The 19742-nt window shown below is 37.9% G+C and overlaps 1 protein-coding gene across 5 annotated transcripts in view; it reads right to left on the bottom strand.

The window, feature by feature from the left end:
• Window positions 1–19742, bottom strand: part of adcy5 (adenylate cyclase 5) — a 103491-nt gene that overhangs the window by 46075 nt on the left and 37674 nt on the right. For all 5 annotated transcript variants that reach the window (XR_006012181.1, XM_042001034.1, XM_042001032.1 and 2 more), the window contains exons 2-3: window positions 7674–7823; window positions 3775–3896 (exon numbers count right to left, since the gene is read on the bottom strand). Coding sequence is in view for 4 of the 5 variants with exons in the window: in XM_042001034.1 (XP_041856968.1) it covers window positions 3775–3896; window positions 7674–7823 (272 nt within the window). In the remaining variant the exon portion in view is untranslated. The remainder of the gene's footprint in view (window positions 1–3774; window positions 3897–7673; window positions 7824–19742) is intronic.

A 19742-nucleotide genomic window follows, 5' to 3' on the forward strand; every position in this document is an offset into this window, starting at 1 on the left:
AAAGATCATTAGGAGCCTCGCAGCAGCATTCTGAACAACTTAAAGACCGTCCAGCGATTTTTTTACTTAAACAAGTGAACATAAAATTACAATAATCTAATGTGATAAATAAAAGCATGTAGGATCAAATAGGATCAAACCTGACTCCAATGAATGGGTCATTAAGAAGCCTATGCTAATCTTGACAACAAGCTGTTCCATTTCATTTTGATTTAAGTTTGTTGCTGCAGGGAAGTATCTAAAACCTGCACTGGCCCGAGAGGTCTGGAGCTGGTGATCCCTGATCTAAGCCATGTGGTGCAGTGGGTCCTCAGGACTAGGATGGGTTATGGTTCAGTTCTTGTTGGGTGTTTCAGGTGCTCTTTAGTTCAGGTTGAGTCCTTTTCTATCTCCAACTGTTTTATGTTGCACTGTTTTTTCCTTTGTGTATTTAGTTATGTTTACTTTCTATTCATGGCACACCTGATCTACACCTCGTTTATAATTTTCTCCCTCTGTGTAAATAAGGGATGTCCAATGTCAATCATTGAGGGGCACCATCCTTCTGGTTTTAGCTCTTACCCTACTCCAGTGTTTCCCAATCCAGGTCCTCAGGACCCCCTGCCCTGCATGTTTTAGATGTAACTCTACTCTAACACCTCAATTAAATGAATGGCTCGTTAACAGGCTGCAAAGAACTTGATGAGGAAGTCCATTAATTTGAATCAGGTGTGTTGGAGTAGGAACACGTCTAAGACATGCAGAGCAGGGGGTCCAGAGGACCTGGATTGGGGAACACTGCCCTACTCCAACACATCTGACCCAGATTAAATGGACCTCCTCAACTGGTTGTTGTCCAATTCTGCCCAAGCCGGTTGTACCAATAACTCTGAGTCAAGTGTGTTGAAAGAGAAAACATCTAAAACTAGAAGAGCAGAACTGGACATGCTTGGAAGAAATACTCTCTTTTGTTCATGAACAAATCATTGTCATTCCACATCGATCCTGTCCTAATAGTCCTCTTGTATTTGTGGCTTTGCTATGTTCATTATCTGGCTAATGCAGCATCTTTTGTTCCATTAGAAAATTCCTGCCCCCTGCTGTCACCATGCTTTTGGGTCTTTTCTACTAACTGCCCATAACAAGATAATTTTAAGGACAATTTTCAAAGTTCTGCTTTTCTAATTCTCTGAGTTAGAAATCTCATCTTTAATTTGCCTAAAGGTTTTTATTTCATAAACAATTCAAAACTTACAATTATAGACCCTTATATTCCTGGAGCATTCACAATGAAGGTATTTTCAGATTAGAAGAGATACCTAAATCCCTTCTATAAAAACCTTTGATTCTAATACGTCAAATTAAAGGGACGGGTTAACAAACTGTGAATTTAGAGGTTGGCATTAGGAGATTTCTGTTCTGCAAGTTTATCAAAACTAAAAATGTTTTATCAAGATGTACTGCATGTCTAAACAAGTAATCACAGGTAATCCGCTGGATGAGTTTTATTCTAACTTCTATTATCATGGTTGGTAAAGACAATAACTTAAAATCTTGCAAACAACTGTTAAACTTGTGTGTGAATATGTCAAAAATACATCTGTCATGTGAAAATCTCCACTAATCTTTTTATTTTGTATTTTTGTAATATGCCATATTTTTTCAATTTTGTAATATGAATCAATCACACTATACAATGTAGAAAGAGGCAAGTGAAAAATATTCTGGGAAAATACTGAGCAGCATGTTGTCATGGCAACCCATGCACTTCTCCCTTCTCTTCTGCCACCGTCTGTGGGTGGGCTGCATCATTCAAGATTAACCTGGATTAAATTGTCTAAATGTGTATTTTTTTCACTGCATGTCGAGAACATTTCAATAACTATTTCAGGTGGTTCCAACTGAGACCTGGCCTCCTCATATAAGGACATTACATTTTTGGTTGTTGTACACAAATTCGGTAAACTTAGGTATGTTTTTATTTTTTAAATAAAAAAACAAAAAACTACATAATTATATATATGGTAAATGGTCCGTATTTATATAGCGCTTTACTGTACCTGGAATGGTACCCAAAGCGCTTTACATCATACATCACATTCAGCCATTCACACATATTCACGCACTGATGGCAGAAGCTGCCATGCAAGGCGCTCAACCACGACCCATCAGGAGCAATTAGGGATTCGGTGTCTTGCCCAAGGACACCTCGACATGAACTCGACTTGGCCAAGAATCAAACCGGCAACCCTCGGGTTACAAGATGACCGCTCTACCTTGCCGAGCCACACACATATATATTTGTTGGCTCCTTCTAACCCCAAATAGCTAGAAGAAATCTGAAATGCAAGCCAAACTCAAGCTCAGGTCTCAGGAAACTAAATTTACAAGACTATAATCTCAAAAGTATTGGGACATCCTTCTCCAAATCATTGATTTTAAGCTTTCCAGTCACTTCCATGAGTTAGTTTAGTGTGGAGGAACTTGATGGTCCTACACAAAGTCCTCAGGTCAATAAAGCACCTTTGAGATGAATTAAAGCTATGACTGTGAGCCAGGCATTCTCATCCAACACCAGTGACAGACCTCAAAAATACGCTTCTAGAGGAATGGTCAAAAATTATGATAAACACACTCCTAAACTTTGTGGAAAACCTTCCCAGAAGACTTGAAGCTGTTATATCTGCAAAGGGTGGGCCAGTTCCATATTAAACTCTATGGCTTAAGAGTGGGACGTCATTAAAGTTCATGTGCAAGTGAAGGCATACGTCCCAGTACTTTTGGAAACATAGTGTATGGAGCAGATGTAGTTAGTGTTAGTTGTGAACTGACTTGGAGGCTGTTAAACTTGAACAAAGTACTCGGATCTGATGATTGAATCTCAGTGTGAAAACAGTCTCTGGGTGTCTGAAATTAGGTTTTACTTTTTAAAAATTCTTTAGTTTTAGAGAACATATAATGGGAACATAAATAACTTCATTCTTTGCTTGAGCAAATATTTGGGTGTCCAAAGTTAATATCAACTTAAAAATTTAGAAAAGAAGACCACCCTAGCACATTGTTTCGACCCCCAATATGTGAAAATACAACATTCAATGAACCTTTCAGATTTGCAGGGTGAATTTATCCAGCCTCTTGCTCTATATATCAGTCGAATCTTAACTTCAGATGATGATACATTCATGGTACTTTAGACGGGGGGGAAACTCCCTTTATCTTAGCCTAATGCTCTACCAGTAGCCTGTTTGATGTGTTATATCTTGACAAGGAAATCTAACTTCAATAAGGCATTTGTAAACTTTTATACAAGTCCAAAGGCAGACTTTCCAAATCCAAATACATCACCAGTGTAGCAACCACCCATTGGCAGAAAAACAAAAAAACAAAACGCTGGCTTAATATGGGCTAAATAAGCAACAGCTCCTAATGTTAGCTACTAAAAACACAGAAGACAGAGGAGAGGAATAGCTGCAAAGTCCAAAGTTTATAGAAGATGATGGAGGAAATACCACGCAAGTCCTGGATGATGATATTAACCAGCCACCAGCAAGTTTTAACAGCTTGGGCCAATTCAACACATAACTCACAACAAAATTGTGGCTAAAAGAACATCAGTAGCCAACCAACTTAATTTTCATTGTCCATTGTGTCTAATGGGGAAAATATTCAGTGTGAATGCATGAATGTGTCATCTTTATTTTAGAGGGAAAACGTTACTTCAAAGGGAGTTGAAATCTATTATTTACACCAGATTTCAGTCTGTCTCCCCTTATCATTCACGGTCTGTGATGTTACCTGACGTTGTCATGCTTTTGGATGTAGATCTTGTGAAACATCATGTCCTCTTGCTTGGCGTTTATGTCAGCTTTCATTTCCATGGCAACATGGCGAGGAAGTACTGAGAGGAGGAGACGCTCCTGCAGTAAAAAGAGAAGGAAGGCAAGTTCATTGTGAGAGTATGCAAGTTAAGCATTGGAGAGAGAAGTTGTCTAAGGGTTGGCAGATTAACTAATATACCTAAGTAATACTAATAAATAAAAACATACCATTATATTTATAGCACACAGAATAGGTCTAAAAATTCCGAAAAAATAAAATAAAATAGCACTATTTAAAATCTATATAAAAAGCAGCTTTCACACAGCTTTTCTGGGGGAAAGTTGTTAACCTATTAATGAACCTGGGTAACAGTACACTGCTGTGTTTTAACCACTGGAGATAGAAGCTGTTTTTATCTAAAGCGCCACTTTAAAACCTACATTTCTGAAATGTTTGGTGATGCCATTCTGAAATTTTAAAAGAAGGAAGAAGAAGAAGAATGAATTATTAGACCCTGTTCTTGCTGTGCCTGGTAAAATGTGGCTGACAGTTGGAGCATTTTAAACCTGGATGGATTTGACTGCTTGTAATGGTTGAATAGCTTATTTTAAATGGCATTTGGCTTTTCCATTCATTTTATTTGGAGCCATTCTCCAGTCCAAAGAGGGTGAACATAGAAATCCAAATGCAAATTATTTTTGTTAAACTGCCCTCCCCAAAAACCCTGTGCATGCTTGCACCACTAACCTGTGTGCATGTTTAGTAAAGTAACTGCTCCAACAAACCCTTCCTTTCTCCTGACTTGTTGAATTGCGATTTGTGAAAAAACACTTAAAAGTCATGCTTTTACATCACACACACGCACAACTGTTTCAGTTGGAGGGCTTGTTGCATTATGATGTCCTTGAAGCATCTAGTATAAAAAGAAAAAGAACACACACTTATGACGTCTTATATGGCTCTGCATGATTTGAACTATTTTATTTTACACCCATTCCACATTATGCCCACTCCAGGATCCATCACTCTCTTGTCTTGTGCTTACCAGCCTCTCTTTCTGCTCTGTTAATATCAAAAAGACTAAAAGAATGTTTGAATCTAAATATAAAATAAAAGATTCATAGCATTTCATTCCACTAATGTGCCACAAATATAAAGAATAACAATTTATTTTAATATACTACTAAAAATAACATTCAATAAAAGAAAACACATTGAAATTTATATTACATACAATACAATCTATACTAGATTTTTCAGTATCAGATCCACAGCAACCTTTGGTTTGGTGGATAGTGTAAGACGACCAGTACAGCTTACGAAGCAAATCCTATATTGCACCACAAGATTTTGGGCATATCACTTAAGTCACAGACAAATACTGAAGGTTTCAGACAAGAAACAAGTGTTTGCTCGGTAGGAGGGAGTTATGTCAGCAAGAGCCTGCGACCAATGAGAGCGGAGGCAACGCAAGCGAGGGATACATGAAAAATTAGATCAGGGGCCGTATTCATCAAACTTTTTAGAATTACTCTTAAGAACACTGTTAAGAGTTGACTTATGAGTAAAACTAATTACTTGCTAAAAGCTGTTAATTTTATCAGCCATTTTAAAATTTAGTCTCAGTTTTAGTCCAGTTTCAATCGCGCTCATTAGTTTTTATCACATTTAGTCAACCTCATCCCGTTTTTATTTAGTCAAGTTTTAGTCGACTATAAGTTGAGGATTTTTGTCTTTATTTTAGTCCAAGAAAACAATTTTATTTGTCTAGTTTTAGTCAACAAAAACTGTCAACATTTTAGTCCAGTTTTAGTCAGGACAATCATTTTACCCTTTTACTTTTTTGTCAGCAGATAATATTGCACATTGTTAGTAGTTAGTAGAACATTGTTAAATGTAGTTTAATATTGTTAAATTACATTTAACAATCCATTTAAAACTCATACTTAAAACATAACTATCCTATTTTATGCAGAAACAATTGCAGGCATTTTTATGTTTACATGCATTTATTTATATTAATATTGATACCAGTTCAAATCAAATGTCCTTGTGATGGTAACCTGAAGAAAAACAGAACAGCATTTTATGTCACCAAATCTAATCTGTTTTGTGTGTAAATATGCATGTTTGTGCGTGCAACTGTATGAAAGACTGACTTTTTTTATGTTATGTAGTCTCTTTCAATCTGTGCAAAGGCTCGTTTTGTTCTTAATATGCATAAATTGATTTTTCATGTAAAGCACTTTGTGTTGCCCCAGCATGAAAAGTGCTTTATAAATAAAGTTTGATTTGATTTGATCATTTCCAAGTCCATTGAATTGACCAATCACTGAATGGAACCATTTGTCTTAGAATATTGAAATATTTTGGAGAGACATCTCAGTGAATCGTTAAATGGACAATGGGAATGTATATTTTGACAATAATCAAAATTATATATATATATATATAAATATGAATCAAAAATAAATGTCCTAATTTAACTCCTATTTTAGAAAAAAAAAATTGTACTTTACTTTTCAGTGTAACCATTGGTATTTTATGTCTTTCTATGTTGCATTTGCTGCTTTTTCTTTATGTTTCATGTAAAGCACTTGGAATTGCTAGTTGCTCAAATGTGCTACAGATAAATTTGCCTTGCCTTTCCAAGTCATTAATTAGGCAACTATCTTGAAACTGGTATGCAGTTAACTTACCTCCTCTATTATATACCGCATTCATAGTCCACATAGCTAAAACCAAAATGGAGTCAACAAGAAAACTGAACTGGAAAGAGGAGGAGATAGTCCTACTTGTAGAATTAGTCAACCAAAGAAAGGTCATCATAAACGGGAAATTTAGCAAAACGCTTGGGAGGAAATTGCAAATTAACTAAATGCATCTCAAACCTTCTGCTCTAACTCACCTGACTCAAATAAATGAATCCAACAGCCTATGAAGTTCTGTGCAGCAACTTATTAATTTGAGTCAGGTGAGTTAGAGCAGAGAGACACTGAAAACCTGCTGGATTGCGGCCCTTGCAGGGCCGAGTTGAATAGCCCAGCTCTACAGGCGATTCCTATCCACTTAAACACCTCTGGAGGTCTGTTAAATATCTGGAGGAGTAGGAGTGATTCTTAGACTTGAGAAAGTTAACAAATAGCTTTCACTCTTAAGGTTTAGAGTAGGACTAAATTCCACAATTTCTCAGCACTTAGGACTAAAATGGCATTCTAAGACACTTGATGAATACGGCCCCAGATCTAAAACATGCATGATGGACGGCTTTGTGGAGAAAGGGCAGAATTGGGATGAACTTCAGAAAAAGCATCCATGGTGCACAGTATCATGAAAAGAGAGCATGGAGAGGAATTGCAAGCCAGGTGTCCTAAACAGCAAAGCTGGGTTCACGTCTGGCAAAAGAAAAAAAAAATCTTGTAGGCAAGGAAGTTTATTTGCATAGCACAATTCAACAACAGGGTGATTCAAAGTGCATTACAGCGATACTGAAACGTCAAAAATTAAGAAGCATAATTTAAAATTAAATACAAAAGAGAAAGGAAAAATAACATCAGACAAAAACAGTACTAAAACAAGATTATGATTAGAAATTCAAACTTAAATTAAAGAGATGCAGATTTGGACTTTTATATTAAAACTACTGAAATGCAGCAGAGAACAGGTGGGTCTTTAAGCTAATTTTAAATAAAGCGTTTCAACTGATCTGAGGCTTTCTGGGAGTTTGCTCCAGACATGTGGGGCCTAGAAGCTGAATGCAGCTTCTCCATGTCTGGTTCTGACTCTGGGAACTGATAAAAGTGACTTAAAGCTGCTGTTGTACACAAAGCAGCACACCAATGTACATGCTTCTTACAGGTGTCTTCAGAGCTCACCTGCTGTTGGTTTTCCCTCTGAGAGTGAAGGCGGGCCTGAATGCATTCCCTGGTCTCCTGGAAGGCCTGCCTCTGGGAGCCCTCAGCTGGGTAATGAGTACATACTCCCACAATGTTGGTACAGGAGAAAATCAGGACGTTGGACACTATCTGTGGAAGAAGAGTAGAGAGAGAATGGACCCCCAAGTAAGCCAAAGGTCACAGTCATAACGCTCATTAACAAAAAGAAGAAGAAAAACAAAAACAACAAAAAACAACAACAAAAAACACTGTTAAGTACATATTCCACTTATTATTTCCCCTTCTTTATCATTCCTAGTGCCATTGACTAATATAAATTGTTTTATCATATTGAGGTTTAGCACAGTAAAACAGGTAAATAATCACTATGAAAAGTTATTTCAAATTGAATCAAAACTTAAATCTAATTAATCTGTTTTAACCACAAAAAAAGCTAAATGTAATTGCAATAACAATTAAATAAAATCAACAAATGAAAAACATACAATTATTTTTAAAATTCTTTTATTATTCCAAAATGATAATGTCCAAAGAGACTTTACTGGCGCACTGAAACTTTGTATGTTATTACCATTTCAACATTTCAGGAGTAAATGCTCATAGGTTAGAGTTTCTGTTATACATAAATACAAGAACAAAAAATACTGCATGCAAATTTATTAAATATTGTGTCTCTTTTAAAAGGAAAAAACGAAACAAACAAACAAACAACAAATTATTTAAGTGTTGCTGCTGTTGTGCTTGGAAGCTCAGTCTCCAACTTTGGGCTCTTTGTCAGGTTCTTTGCACAGTTCCCAAGTAGTTTTTATGGTGTGGAAGGGCACACTGCCCTGCTGGTGGAGGCCGCAAGCCACGAAAGGCTGTGTTTAGTCTGCAACATTCTTTAAACGGGTACATGTCAAGTAATATTCACATAAATGCCAAGACCCAAGACTGCCCAGGAGAACAATGCATTGTAAAGAGTTCAGTGCTGTTCTGTCAGTGATTCAGATTCTGCCTGTTGGGTGTATCTCATCAAAAGTTTGACAAAAACATGTAAAAGTACACTAAAGTTACAATTTTATAACATGTTCAGGTGCAGCAGTGACAGAACTATTATGGAGCAGCAAAATGTTCTCCACTGGAGCTTAAATGAACATCCCATAAATTTCCGTTTTGAAATAAGCAGAACAAAGATATGAATGGCTTGACAAAGGTGGTGAGAGAGATACAAAGTGTTTGAAGTATGTTTTCCAGGCCTGCAGCTGCTTTTCCTCTGACAGAGAAAAGCACTCTTTGTTTCCAACAGCTCTGCCTGCTTACCTCCCTCTTTGCAGTAGGAACAGGGCGTCTCAACCCTCTCCTTGATTTTGACACAGCATTTGTCAGAATATCCTTATACAACCCTGTTGTCTGTCTCAAGAAAAGGCTAAGCAGAGCCAGAGCCAGCTTGCATGTTACCAGCATGAAGTAACTAGAAACATTTTTAAAAATCTCTTTCATTATGCCTATGACGTCATGTATTTTTATGCAGCACTTCCAAAGTAACACATAAAGAATAAAAATGACCAAAAACTGTCCCTGAGAAAAGGGCCAACAGCTGATAAGATAAGCAAATCTTTTGAAGTATTTAGGCCTGGAATCCTAGATTTGAACTTACTGGTCTGAGTGAAAACTTGTCAGCAGTTTAACTGCGATTAGCAAAGCAAAAAATATACCGTCAAGTGAGAAAAACCAGGTCAAGCACTGAGCCATGTGGACCCCACACAACTCCTTAGAGCAGGGGTTCCCAAACGTTTCCATGCCAAGGCCCCCCCCCCCCCCAAACAGCATTAGGTTCTGGCCAGGGACCATGCTGTAAAATATGTAAAAGAAACAAACTGTGTGTTTTCTTACTTTTATTCACTATTCAATAATTATTGCATTCATTTAGCATAAGTATTAATGAACATCTTTTCAGCAATGCATATTCCCACAGAAGTATAAACAATTGTTGACAGGTAAGAACAGAACAAAAGAAATCAAACCTTGTGTGTGTGTGTGTGTGCGTGTCTGTGTATGTGTGTGTGTGTGTGTGTGTGTGTGTGTGTGTGTGTGTGTGTGTGTGCGCACATGTGTGTGTCTGGAAGTGACAGACAGATATTACACTAGTGAAACACTAGAGTCTCCAGACAGAGGATGCATTTCAGACAATCATGGCCATTTTCCATGTATGCTGAATCATATTTTAGAATTTTAGTTGGCCAGAAGGTCTTAGGTTTTTTTTTGCAGTAGAGTCATCCACAGCAGGGCTGTTGGTCTAATCCTTTGGTCTATTTACTGTCAAAAACATGTCTATTTTGCAGTAGCTAGCTCTTTTTTTTCCCTTAGCTTCCCTTTAATTTTCTGAGGCCCGCCCTAGCACCCCCTGGCAGCCCCCCAGGGGGTCATAGCCCCCACTTTGAAAACCACTGGCTTAGAGCACCTGACTGCCTTATTCAGAGAACAAAGTTAAAAACACAGATATTTTCATCAACAAATCATCTACAAATGGCTCTGCCTAATTTCCATATAAAACCTTGAAGTTCTCAGCGTAAAATCGTGTAAAACCACTATTTGGCCCATCCTCCCTGGCCTGACCAGTTGTTGTGTTTAAATGCTGAATTTAAAAGGTCATAGAATAAAATGGACCTTATTACCCTGTTGATTTACAGCAGTTACAATCTAAAGCATATAGGAATCAATACACACAACTGCAAACCTTTGCATACCTGCACACAACGCACTTTTTTGTTAATGGCTTTACCAAGCACATCAGCAACCTTAGTCACATCATTCAGCTACATAATTAAATGACCTGAGGATAAAAAATTGATGATATTCATCTTAAACAATGTTTAAAATATTACTGAATGATATGGTAACCAAAGAACAAGAGTCATTAATTCATTCGTTCTTTCTTTATACTGCTTTGTCTATTACAGGTCGTGGGTAAGCTGGAGCCTATCCCAGCATTTTAGCAGGTGAGAGGCAGGGTACATCCTGGACAAGTCACCAGTCCACCGCAGAGTGAACTAAACTAAAGAACTAGGTTTGAGGCAAATTTCTTTCATTCATTTTTAAAGTTCCACTACTAAACCTAATGAAGGCTATTTTAGCATCCATCCTGCACTGTCTTTCTCTGAGCTTTCTCCAGCCAGTAATAGTCAGCCTTTTGTTGCTTCATCTTATCTCCTGCTCTGTCACTTTCTTTCTTTTCCTCACTTACTCTAATAACGTCCTCCTGGGTTTCTTTCATTAATCAGCCATGGTGGGAGTTCTGAACAGCCTGTGTGTTAATATCCAGTTGCTGCCATATGATGCAGTGCCGTAAAGCAAAATGCAGCTATCACATGATGCTCTGAGCTGCTCCATGACACTAAGGATAGTCCAAGGAATGCTTACTTTCACACTACACTGTGCTCAGGCGGACCAAACCACCTAAGCAAGGTCACACAGTCAGAACTGCTTCATTGGGGCTATATTTTCCAAAACAACCACTGACCTAGAGGAAAGAAGAAGAAAACCTGCCTCATCAATTGGCAAGGACTCAAAGTGGCTTGTTCACCACAAGTAAACAATGAAGCACCAATAATTTCATGCTGTCTTGTGGTTTGTTTTTACTTCGTTGTTCAGACCTAATGCGGTTTTCACAAGAATCTGTCCAGTATGAGCAGAAGGAGAAGCAGCAAGCTGTCTAGTATGTTCCTGTCTGACGTGTCCTAGATTATTGTCTGGTGTATATTAGTATATATATTAGTGCTGGGCAATGATCTTCATATAGCAGTAGGTCTTCTTTGTAGCTGGGCTGAGGGCAAAATGGCTCTTTGGACTGTAAAGATTGCAGATCCCTGCACTAAACAAATAAGCAGATTTAGCAGCAGATTTCTCCTTGAACAGCAAGAGTTAAAATATTTCTTAATATATATAAAGTGAAATATTTATGAGAAAGAAGGATGAAATTTTCATGATTTACTAACTTAAAGGTAAAATGTCAGCAGGATGAATTTAAAGCTGTGTGAAGCTGCTTCCATTTTAAACAGAAGGAACAATACCTGAAGAAAATCAGCCATCAGGTGGACAGACAGAAAGCAGGATTAGAATCTCACAGCTTAGAGACTGTGAGGAGAGAGAAATATTCACAATATGCTAAATAACTTCCATCCATGCACCTATAGCGGTTCATTATCCAGATTTCTTGCCAATACATTCTTTAACTTTGCATTCTTAGCTTGACTGTTAAGGTTAACGTCTTGCGCCTGCACCCTCCACTACCAGGAGTTAAGGGGTTAACATCCGGTTTTACAAGTGTAACGTCAGGTCTGTAACTTTAAACATGTGTGGTATCAACAGAAAGTCCAGAATCTCAGCTAACAGCTCAGTAAAACCATTTTATGACCACCAAACACAGTTAAGACAACAAACAATTAGAGATCGTTAAATAAACCACAATGCCAAAAAAAATATGTAAACAAAAATTATGTCTCCCTGTGTCCAGCTGGCGCCATGAACAAAGACAAATGACTCCTTTACTGAAAGATCACACCTCAGATTCCAAAACTGTACGTTTCATCTCGTTATGACCAAGATCCACCAAACCAGAGGCAAAAGAAGGCCTAATTTATGCTTCATAAATGACCTTTGCTGTCTTGCCTCAAAACATTTAGTAAAATATATATATATATATATATATATATTTTTTTTTTATTTTTTATTTTTTATTTTTTTTTACTATTATCAGTGCTTTGATGACATTATCAGAATAGTTAAACCATTGCTAGTTGAAGTGTTTCCTCATTAAGTCAGTTACTACCTGTAACAATACCATTAACGTCCCAGAAACTCTCTGTGGAAGGTAATTGTGCATCTTTAAGTTGTTTGAGTAGTTATTTTGTTACATGATTCCATTTATTAGAGCAGCATGACAGTCTAGAAATGCTTTAAGCAAACCAAGTTGACACAAAACTTACCTCCGGGTACTCTGGCTTCCTTCTACCACCCAAATCATGCATATTATGCAAACTGATTCTAAAGTGGTCCTAGGAGTAAGTGTAAACATGCATGGTGATTGGACTTGATTTTTCTATGTTTGCACTGTGACAGACTGCCCTGTTATATGCACATACATTCTTGTGACAAAAACACACTGTCCAATTTCCTGGATAACCTGGTTTCCTATGTGCGCGTAACTAACTGATTAAATAACCTGGTAGAATAGAGGCTACTTAGCAGAAGGGGCTGGATAAAATTGGATTTGTTTCCTTTTTCTTAGCTGCAAATGAGTACATCCAGGTTTCCAAGTTTCCAGCTATCAAACAGTTGCAAGCTGCCATGCGCCCAAGTGCTAAAAGATATTGTTCCTATTCAGGGCAAGGCACAAAGTAAGTCCTGGGACTGGCAGAGAGCAGCAAGCCAAACCCAGCAGGTCATTCTTTTCAAAGAGCCATTTAATGGGCTGATTCAGCCAGCTGAATCACATCAACACCACGGGCCTCTCTGTTGCCGGAACAAACTGAATAAACACAGCATGTCTTTATCAAGTCAAAAACCCCTGAGCAGGTCTCCATGCAAAATCAAGTACACTCAGAAGGAGGAGTAACTGGTGAAAGACTAACCTGGAAGTTAGGAATTGCCAGGAAAAACACAGAAATGAGGTGTGAGACAGAAAGAATATGGTAGACTTAGATAAAGTAACCATAGCTATTTCTGCTTCTTATCTTCCCATCAATCACAGCATAGCAGTACTGGACTGGCTCACAGAAGACAAAAGGCTTTTGAGATAAATAAAGTCAAGCCAGAGGGGATTGTTTTTCCCACAGAAGTATATTTCCCATGAAATCCTTTATTTTGGCTGCTTCTGTATATTTACGTTGACGGTACTATTCTTATGCAAGAGAAATTCCATAACTTGCATTTTACGTAAATGGTGGGAAATGCACTGGTAGCTCTCCAAGAATTATGCAAAAACAATTCTGCTAATTTCTTCTCATAAACACATGAACTATGCAATAGTTTGGACACCAGTCTCAGCTTTGATCGTCTGATTACAAACTTCATCAGATCTGCTTTCTACCACTTAAAACATAACAAAAGGAACACATTTTTTTTATTCCTATCTAAAACAGACCGATAAATTGGTACATTCATTCATATGAAGCAGATTAGACTACTATAACTCTTAAATTGCTGGATTACCCAAATAATAAACAGGACTCATTCAGAATACAGCAGCTGAATTACCTCTAAAATCCTCTTAAAAGTCCATAAAAACCTTAATGGCTTTGCTCACTGACAAGTATATCTTTGATACTGTGTATAATATGATCAGGTCCCTCAGGTTTTACATTTTTCCAGCATTAAGACCAAGTCTGTTACTGTGGGGTTACTGTGGTCCAATTCTCTGGAGCAAACTGCCCACTGGCCAAACATCAGTTACAGCTGAGTCTATATTTAAACTAAAAACTTTCCCATTATCACATGCCTACGATTACTAAATGAGGATCTGGACAGCAACGTGTCTTAACCTTTCATTATAAGGCCTATTTTTTCTACCGTTACCCAAAAATTAACTGCAATCACAATGGCTGTATGTATATTCTTGACCTAAAATGAAGGCTAATTTGGTGTCTGTTCTGTCTTTTCTCTGAGCTCTCTCCTGTCAGTAAAAGTTAGTCCGGTGCCAACTTTTGCTTTACTTCTTGCTCACTTTTTATCTTTCTTTTCCTCGCTTTCTTTGATAAAAGTCCTCTTGGGTTTCTTTGCCAAAATTACCCATAGTTCGCACTCAAAACATCCACTGTGTTTATATCTAGTTACTAGCATGTGACCAAAGCACAGCTGTAAAATGATGCTCAGGGCTGGAAAGAAGGAAAAATTGTAAAGTGCACTTTCTCAGCATTGGGATGATGCAAAGAAGTGACGACACATTTGGTCAAGTAAAAGACTGGGAAACTAATCATATGACAGTTATATCTGCCTTTAGACCATTCTCAGCTTTCATCACTGATCACTGACTTGCACGACGGCGACGTTCGTGGGTAGCAAAACGATGAACAAAGCAGGCTTTATTTTTATTTTACAGACTGCTTGCTGGCCCTGAACGATGAGCTAAATGTGTCGCTGCTGTCAAACGAGGTAACTGGAAACTGTCAGAAAGCTCTCAGCTGTGTAGCGAGCATTTTATCAGTGGTAAGTTTATCAAAAATTTTGTTCTGTGCGCTTTCCAAGTCTACATGGTGGGCCGCTCTAATGTTGAATATATTTATTTATGAATAATTTAGTCAATGCATTACTAAAATGCAGCAAACTGTAGTGGTTCAACGTTACTGCGACCCAAGACCAGACATGTACATGTAATTGAGGCTAATTTTGTCTTCCCCTAAGCCTGGTACACACATAACGATTTTTGGGCTGTTTTCGGCCTCATTCCGACCTCGGATGGCAAACGCCCGATCATCGTGAGATTTCCCTGTCCAATTACCATTTGGTCTGTGGTGTGTTACGAGCCGATTTGTCCCGATAATCCGCTACGAAACGGGTCGTAGCCGATATTGAACATGCTCAATATTTCAGAACCGATTTCTGAGGAATGCCGACGACTTGTGCATTGTGACTGTGTGGATGGTGACGGGGTACAGAATGTAGCCAACCAGAGGTGGAGCTGGCTGGGGAACAAGGAAGTAAATAAAGTAAATGTTCATGCCGTCTCCAGTCTGTTATTTTTTTTCTTTTCTGGCTTTTTCTGTTAACAATAGTCCCAAGACCACCATCATTCCCTCGTCCTATATATCCCCTTCCATGCTGTGTGTTGTGTTTTCCAATTGTTACTATGTTTCTTCTTCTTTGGTTTTTGCTGGTTGTTGCTATGGTTCTTCTTCTATGTTTTCAATGTTTGTCCGGCTCAGAGCACTGGATTGAGTTGTGGGACAGCATCGTTATGTTTGTGTTGTTCTGTGATTGGATTATCGGTGCACACCACACACATTAAGATCAAAACTGTTTAATGCCTGATTTTTTATCTTCCCGTGTAATAAAAAATCTCATAAGATTAAAAAAATTGTTATGGGTAACAGGCTTAAGGTAAAAGTGCGGCAACCTGTTGTCCCCAGCCTATGTCCTGTCCATCTTTGTCTGTACACATGAGAAAAGAAGGCAAAGGGATGATCTAGAAAAGTTTGAAAGATGACAGCAAGCAGAAAAGAGTAGAAATTACAATAAGGTTTTTCAACAATGGTCTTTACATTTGTTTAATTCTTGAACAGATATAATTGATTGGACAATCTCCAATCAATCATAATGCCGGACTCACATTAAACAAAATAAGAGTTCTCATAGCACAAAGAGAAAGTTTAAGGCAGAAGTGTCTCCCCTTCTTCCCGCTTTGAAAGACGCCACAGTTACAGAATTGTTCACCTAACATTGCAATGTTATTTCAAGCACTTTCATTCTTGCCACAAAACTTTAAAACCTCACTAGCAAACAACTCAAAAGAACAAAAATGCATGAGGTTAAATTCCTTTTGACAGCTGAGGCAGAAGAATAGACAAACCATCATCTTTTATGTTTGAAAGGCTCTCATTAACATAAATGTCTGTGTTAACAGGATTTTTGTTTGCTTTAGGAACTGTTGTATAGTACAAAGCCTCTGGTGGGCAGCAGGGAAACTGCGACATTGCTGAGGCATGGGAGTTTCCATAGATGCTAAGATTTGATAAATAAACTTCTAATTTAAATAATTTTGAAGCTGTGCATTTTCTGACAGGTAAAAGATGCTGCTTCCTCCATTAAGGGACTTAGCTACAGCTGCACATGGAGCTCCACAAAGCCTTCACTGGCTCCCGCCCACACACAGTCATAGAAACGGCATGCTTCAGATAGTCTTTCAACAGGTCAATACAAATATTCCCCAGCAGCAGACTTATTCTATTAATACAGCTAGCACTCACCACAACCTTATTTGGAAACTATATCAATTTCTTTTCTTTTTTTCAAAACAGAGGCAAAGCAGAAACAGAAAAAAAGGCTTCCCATGTCAAAAAAAGCCAGAGCTCATCCTTGGGTAAAAACACACAAACATCACATAACTGCAGTGTGATCATATGCAGCAGAGAGTTTTCAGTAATTTCCACAGGTGAATCATCGCTTGACAACCTCGTTACTATTGACTCATGTTCATACTTTTCAAAACTAGCAGACCCCCCCCCCCCACAAAGAAATGAAGTGCATCTTGAACCAAGAGCACCAATTTTCTCAGAGAATAATTTAACACAACTATCGGAATTTAATTCCAACTCCAAAGTACCAGTGATTGCCCAGAAAGCATTATTATACACAAACACATTCTCAGCTGAGGACAGAAAACCTGCAGAGGAGAGAAAATGTGGTGTAACACACTAAGCAAAGAAAGAAAAAAATCCTGTTTGTCTAAGGGTAGTCCCACAGGTATTTCAGTCCTCTATGTCCTTGCTTGTGTTAGCATTTGATTACTATAGTTCAGAGCAACAATAAAAGTAAATAAGCAATTGAAGGTAGACAGTACAGAAGGGAATGAACAGTTTGTTTTTATGAAATTTTCATTTGAGATGAGATGCATTGTTCCATCCAGTCTACAATTTCCTCAGGATAACGACTAAAAACCAGAAAAGTCTTGAGCTTCATTTGATCACACCTGTTGAGATCACTGCACATCAGGTCATTTCTTTTGCTATTAGATATTTGTATGAGTTTATATTAGCTAGCATTTGTTGCTGCACTTGTTAACTTAAGATGACAGAAAATGTTTCTTTAAGGTGGATGTTTTCTTTATTTTTCATTTGTCACGCCTCACTTCCAGGTTTGTCTTCCACTGGTGGCTGTATTCTGGTCCCTGATAATAACCTGTTATCAATTCTTTTTATTGAATTTGATTGTTCAATATCATAATTCCAAAAAGAGTGTTGTAATGGTTAACTCAAGCAACCAAAGTTGTCAGGGTTCGAGGCAGAGATGAGGACCCAAATGCAGGCAGATGGGTAAGGAGGAAGACAGGTTCAGGAGTTAGGGTTTAATTTACAAGAACTAACCTTACAAAAACACAAAACGGTAAATACAACGAAGACAAGACTTTACATGACATGAACATTACATGGGAAGAAGACTACAACAAACTGGCAAGGAGGAACTTAAACCAACAGGTTTAAATACACTAAAGACACTAAAGACAAGAAACAGGCGAAGTGAGTTAACTAAATCAAACCAGGTGCACTAATGACAAGAAGCAGAAAGCAAAAGAAGAACACACAAGGGAAAACTACAAAAATAAAACAGGAAACCAGACAGGACTGTGCCAAAGATAACCTATAGCACAGTAACAGAAACTACTGAACCAAAAAACCAGAGACCATGATAAAGGTTTGGTTTTAAACATGGATGCATTAAAGATGCACTGCAGAACTTTAGCAGATTTTCGGTGGCACGCCCCCTATTGAAGGTTAATTCGGCATCCATTTTGCATCCTACCTGTACTGTGAGCTCTCTCCAGACAGTAAAAGACAGTCCTTTCTTGACTCTTGTCTTATCTCCTGCTGGGGCCTCTTGGCCAGGTCATGTTTGCAAATGAGAACTGGTTCTCAAACATTTTTTTACCTGGTTAAATAAAGGTTAAGGTCTTCTTGTTTTTTCTTTTCCTCTCTTCCTCTGATAACATCTTCTTGCATTTCTTTGCTGAATCAGCCACAGTATGCAGTCAAAAGTGTGTTTCTACCCACTTGTTAGCATGTGACATGGTTGTATAGTGCAGTTTGTCAGCTTCAGAATGCTGCCGGGCAGCTACGGCTCCGGAAATGCAGATTTGTAAAGTTGGAAAGTTAGAAAAGCTAAACGGAAGTTTATCTAATTAGACTTTTTACTGACATGGAAGTAAACAAACAACTAAGGCATCTATTTTTTTTTTTTTTTAACTTTGAGATTCTGTGTACCTGTGTGTGTACATTATATAGTATGGTACATATGTGTAATTTTTTTTTTTAAACCAATTACCACATATCTGTCTTTGACCTTTGATTTTGTTACACACTGCACCTTTAACATGCTTAGAGTCTATCCCATGTAGCATGTTACAGTAGTGCTCCTTTGAAAGCTCAAATCGCCAGAACAGTTGATTTCCAGCTAAGTTCATGCATGCTGCCACGATGCAAAGTAAAATGGGGGGAGGGGGGGTTTCAAATCCAGCTCCAAAAATGTTGCTTTTTCTGACCAAAGCAGGTTTCATCCTCTGAGGAAGAAAGTGAAAGCTGTAGAAAAAAACTGGGAAAGTGAAAAAAGCCTTGTGTGATTGTGACAAGTAATGTGTAGCTTGTACAAAGAACACGCAGCTAATTTTGAAATTCTGACCACAGTGATAGCAAGAACTCAGTATTTTACAAAAATGCATTCAGAATGGTTTAAATTTTTATCCTAACCACTTTAGTTGTAACCACACTCTAGTTTGTGTTACTTTTTATTTATCACATTCATCACAAGTGTTACCTCTCCCCAAACCGACCTTAGTACACTGGCACATTGTGTGCTTTAAGGATAAATGCAGGTCATGTGCTGCATGTTGATTACTGCAAGTAGCCCACTGCCAACCTGATTCTGCAGTGCAGTGTACAAGAGGGTGAAAGTCTCACATGAGCTTTCAGTTATTCTGTTGTTGGATTTTAGCTTGAAAGCAGTCAGCTGGTATATTAACGCCTTTTCAGCCTGGAGCAGGAAGCTTGCACAGACTGTATAAATCCATCTAGTTAACATATTTTCAAGCAGCATTAAACTAAATTTAGACTGCCATTATAATAATTTTTCCCCTTTAGGCAGTGCTGCACATCAAACTTGATAGGTTTTGACTTATTAATTGATATATTTCAATAGGAGAATGTGCAAAAAAGTGTGAATTAAAACAGCTTTATTGGGAATTCATCTGCATCAATGTACACTTACAATTTGCTGTTTTTACATTTACCCTTTAACCCTTCCCTTCTTTTTGTTTTTTCATGCAACAGAGCACAAAAACTGACTAAAACATACCACACGCCC

The sequence above is a fragment of the Melanotaenia boesemani genome, chromosome 12 (genome assembly GCF_017639745.1).
Source record: "Melanotaenia boesemani isolate fMelBoe1 chromosome 12, fMelBoe1.pri, whole genome shotgun sequence".
NCBI classification, from domain to species: domain Eukaryota; kingdom Metazoa; phylum Chordata; class Actinopteri; order Atheriniformes; family Melanotaeniidae; genus Melanotaenia; species Melanotaenia boesemani.